The following is a 3,209-nucleotide window of genomic DNA, read 5'->3' on the forward strand; positions in this document are numbered from 1 at the left end:
ATGTACATAAATGCTTTCGGAGCAGAGGAACTGAAGAGAGTTATGTATGCAAAGAGGAAGGCTGAACAAGAGCTCCCTCTCATCCTTGCCATGGAACTCAAGCTTGGTTCCTCCGTCTTCTTGGTCTCTGACCAGGCTGAAGACTCTGATGTTGTTGGCTCCACCGTGTTCTGCCTTGAAACCGACGATGTTGATGGCTCTGTCAACAAAGGTGTGGCTGCCGGTGCTACAATAATCGGTGATATATCTGATGACGGTTACGGCGGAATCTCAGGGTTAGGAATCGCCCAGAAGCCCACCAACACCGCCTGGTCCCAACTCATCGATCTCCTGATGTAAGCCCGTAGAGACAGAGGTATCCTACGAAGAAACAGAGCCCTCTGCAGTAACAAGCGCCAAGGCCGGAATCGATGGAATTGACTCTGTACTCGTGGTTGTGATGATCGATGGCTTGCTTGCTGTAATAGCTACCGTACCATTTTGGCATTGGATTTGTGATCTCCATTTTCTCCTCAAGTGGGAAATCCGAACCACCACCGTCAACTATTTTGTTACTTGGTTGCGGCTCTGATGGTGGCCGAGGAATCCAGTCCTCCACAGACGCCAAGAAACCCGAGAAGGAGACAGGATCATCGGCGTTGAATAGAGTAACAATGGGTGTGAGTACCAGCGGATGTAGCGGCTCTAGTGGTGGCCAAGGCAGAATGATCGAGAAAACCAAGAAGCCTATAACATCATCTGGTGAAACCAAGAAACCTTTGAGCTTGACGCGACCGTGACTGCCCTCTTGCACTCCCGTCGAAGGTGGGGGCTCTGGTGTTGGCCGAGGGGTCCAATCCCCTGCCCTCCCTGTCGCACACGTATGGTAGAGGAGGGTGCCAAGATTGAACGTTGAGTGTTGAAGCTTTTGTGAGACAGCGCTGCAAGCGAATCCTAGAGCGATCGGTGGTGGCCATGGCGGAATGGACAGGAAAGCCAAGAAATCTGTGAAATCTTGGTTCAAGAATGGTGTCGCAGCACTAGTGTCATTCCAATTTGCACGGGGAATGGGTTTCTTGCAATGGGTTTCGGCCATTACCATTGAATCGGCAAGTTCGACCTTCTCTGTGAAGGGTTTGAAAATTCCCTCACGTTTCACAATCAACGCAGCTTGCAACGAAACTTGCACAGCGGTTGCGATCATCGGCTCTGGTCTTCTCTGATACAACCTCGTCATCCTTTAGGTGGTATGCGCCATTCTCAGTCTTGATTGGCTGAACACTAACTGTAGTGGTGACTGGAATTTCTGCAGAAGTAGCGACAACTACAGGGTGGATGACAACACAACCATGACAATGGAAGAGATCTCTGCCACGGATGCTCCAGATAGTGCCAAGTAAGGTTCAAGTTCGGCCATTGAACCAAAATCTTCAATTACCTGAAGATCAACACTATAATAAATCCTCTCTTGCTCCGTACAAATTGCATCTTCAAGACATGGAAGGAATGCATGATTCGGATCTTTACATTCTATTGATCGGAAAAGGAGAACCAGCCTGTTGTACTCGGAGAACAGACCCATTGGAAGCACTGTGGAGCTTAAGAATGAAAGACCAGGAAAGATGAAAGCAAAGGAAATGGGAAGGAGAGGATCAATGAAAGCACCAATGTTACGATTTTAGAATCTGAGAAAGGGATTCAAGAACCCTAATAGAGAAAATCTCACTTATTCGAGTCAGTGAGGGACTCCTAAGAAGAGGGAACTGAGAGAGACAAACTAAACTAATTTCTTCATTCTTTTCATACCTCATGAATACAAGGAAATCCCTTTTATAGGAGCAATACAAATCTAACTAACAAACAAACACAACCTACAAATCTAACTAATTAACAAACAATGCCATTCATAACATGATGACTAGGATTCCACTCACAATAAATAAAATACCCATTCTGTCCTTACAACAACATGGAGCATGGGGTGCTTATATGGGCCTCACCATTGCATTCCTTGTGAAAAATCACCCAAAATAGATCCAAATTTCGTCCAATTTGGAGTTCGGGAGCCCAAGATATCTCAAGTTGAAGTTAGACTGCTCCAGAGCCTTCCAAATGGAATCTTTCGGCTAACAAAAAAGATAACTTCTGCGAATTGCGCTAAAGCCCCTCGAATCCGAACTTTTGTTTTACTTTGTCCCCGGTCGATTTTTGATAATTACAAATAAACCCCTACCGACCATTTTCGCGCGTCGTTACGAAAATGACCGTAACTTCTTCGTTTCAACTCGGAATCAAGTGCCGTTGGAACCGTTACGAAACTGACTTGATGGGCTACGCATCCATACTATTAACACCTCAAAATTATGCTAAGGGACCCACTGTAGTCACATTCAAATTTGACTAATTGGCATGATTCTTTCAGTGCTCAATCCAAACTTGATTTTCTCGACTCCTAGGCGCTTCCGGCTACTGCCAAACACCACTAAATAACTTAAAAATGGATTATTAGCATCATTTGCTCCATTTTCACAAGAATTCACCTAAAACCTGAAAACACAAACAAAAACCTCGAGTAGTTCCGTTCCAAGTATAAAAATGCATGCTTTATGGCCCTAAGAATTCACACAAAAATGTGCTCATCACAATTCAAAGAAGTTTTCTTCAAGAACTACTTCCTTGAGAGCTTTAGGGACAGGAAGGAGGCTGAGTTCTTTGCACTTGTGCAAGGAACCAAGTCTGTGCTGGACTACCAATAGCAGTTCAAAGATCTGTTCCACTTTGCTCTGGAACACCTGAAAGGGAAAGTCAGTAAGACGAAGAAATTTAAGAAGGGACTCAAACCAGAGATCGGATCCATCCTGTCAATTATGGATATTCGGGATTACGCACAAATGGTCAACAAGGTGAAGACTATGGAAGATAGGTTGAAAGAGAAAGAAAAAGAAAAAGCTACAACGTCGTCCGGCTTGGGCAAGAGGCCAAGCAACTATTAGAATTTTGATTGGCCGAACAAGGTTTTCTGAGGAGCTAGTTAGAGCCTCAATCCGACTCAATATCGTAGGCCAGATGTGGGCCAGAACCCTTTTCGCCCCACTTATAACCGGCCTGCCCAACCAACTACGAATCAAGCGACATGTTGTCCAACAGATGCTACGTATGCCATAAGGCAGTACATATGGCCAGGGAATGCATGCACCACGGATACAATACTTACTCACCAAACCAATCCC

At 45.2% G+C, this 3,209-nt stretch overlaps 1 protein-coding gene across 1 annotated transcript; it reads left to right on the forward strand.

Annotated features, from left to right (window-relative positions):
- On the forward strand, positions 1 to 339 carry LOC122648288 (uncharacterized protein At5g48480-like). Its single transcript, XM_043841518.1, has one exon. The coding sequence runs from the start codon at positions 1 to 3 to the stop codon at positions 337 to 339; it is 339 nt and encodes a 112-aa protein (XP_043697453.1).
- The last annotated feature ends 2,870 nt before the right edge of the window (positions 340 to 3,209 follow it).

This window comes from Telopea speciosissima, unplaced genomic scaffold (genome assembly GCF_018873765.1).
Source record: "Telopea speciosissima isolate NSW1024214 ecotype Mountain lineage unplaced genomic scaffold, Tspe_v1 Tspe_v1.0705, whole genome shotgun sequence".
In the NCBI taxonomy this organism is placed as follows: domain Eukaryota; kingdom Viridiplantae; phylum Streptophyta; class Magnoliopsida; order Proteales; family Proteaceae; genus Telopea; species Telopea speciosissima.

Coding starts and splice junctions, on each gene's coding strand:
- LOC122648288 (XM_043841518.1), top strand. CDS start 1: ATGTACATAAATGCTTTCGGAGCAGAGGAACTGAAGAGAGTTATGTAT.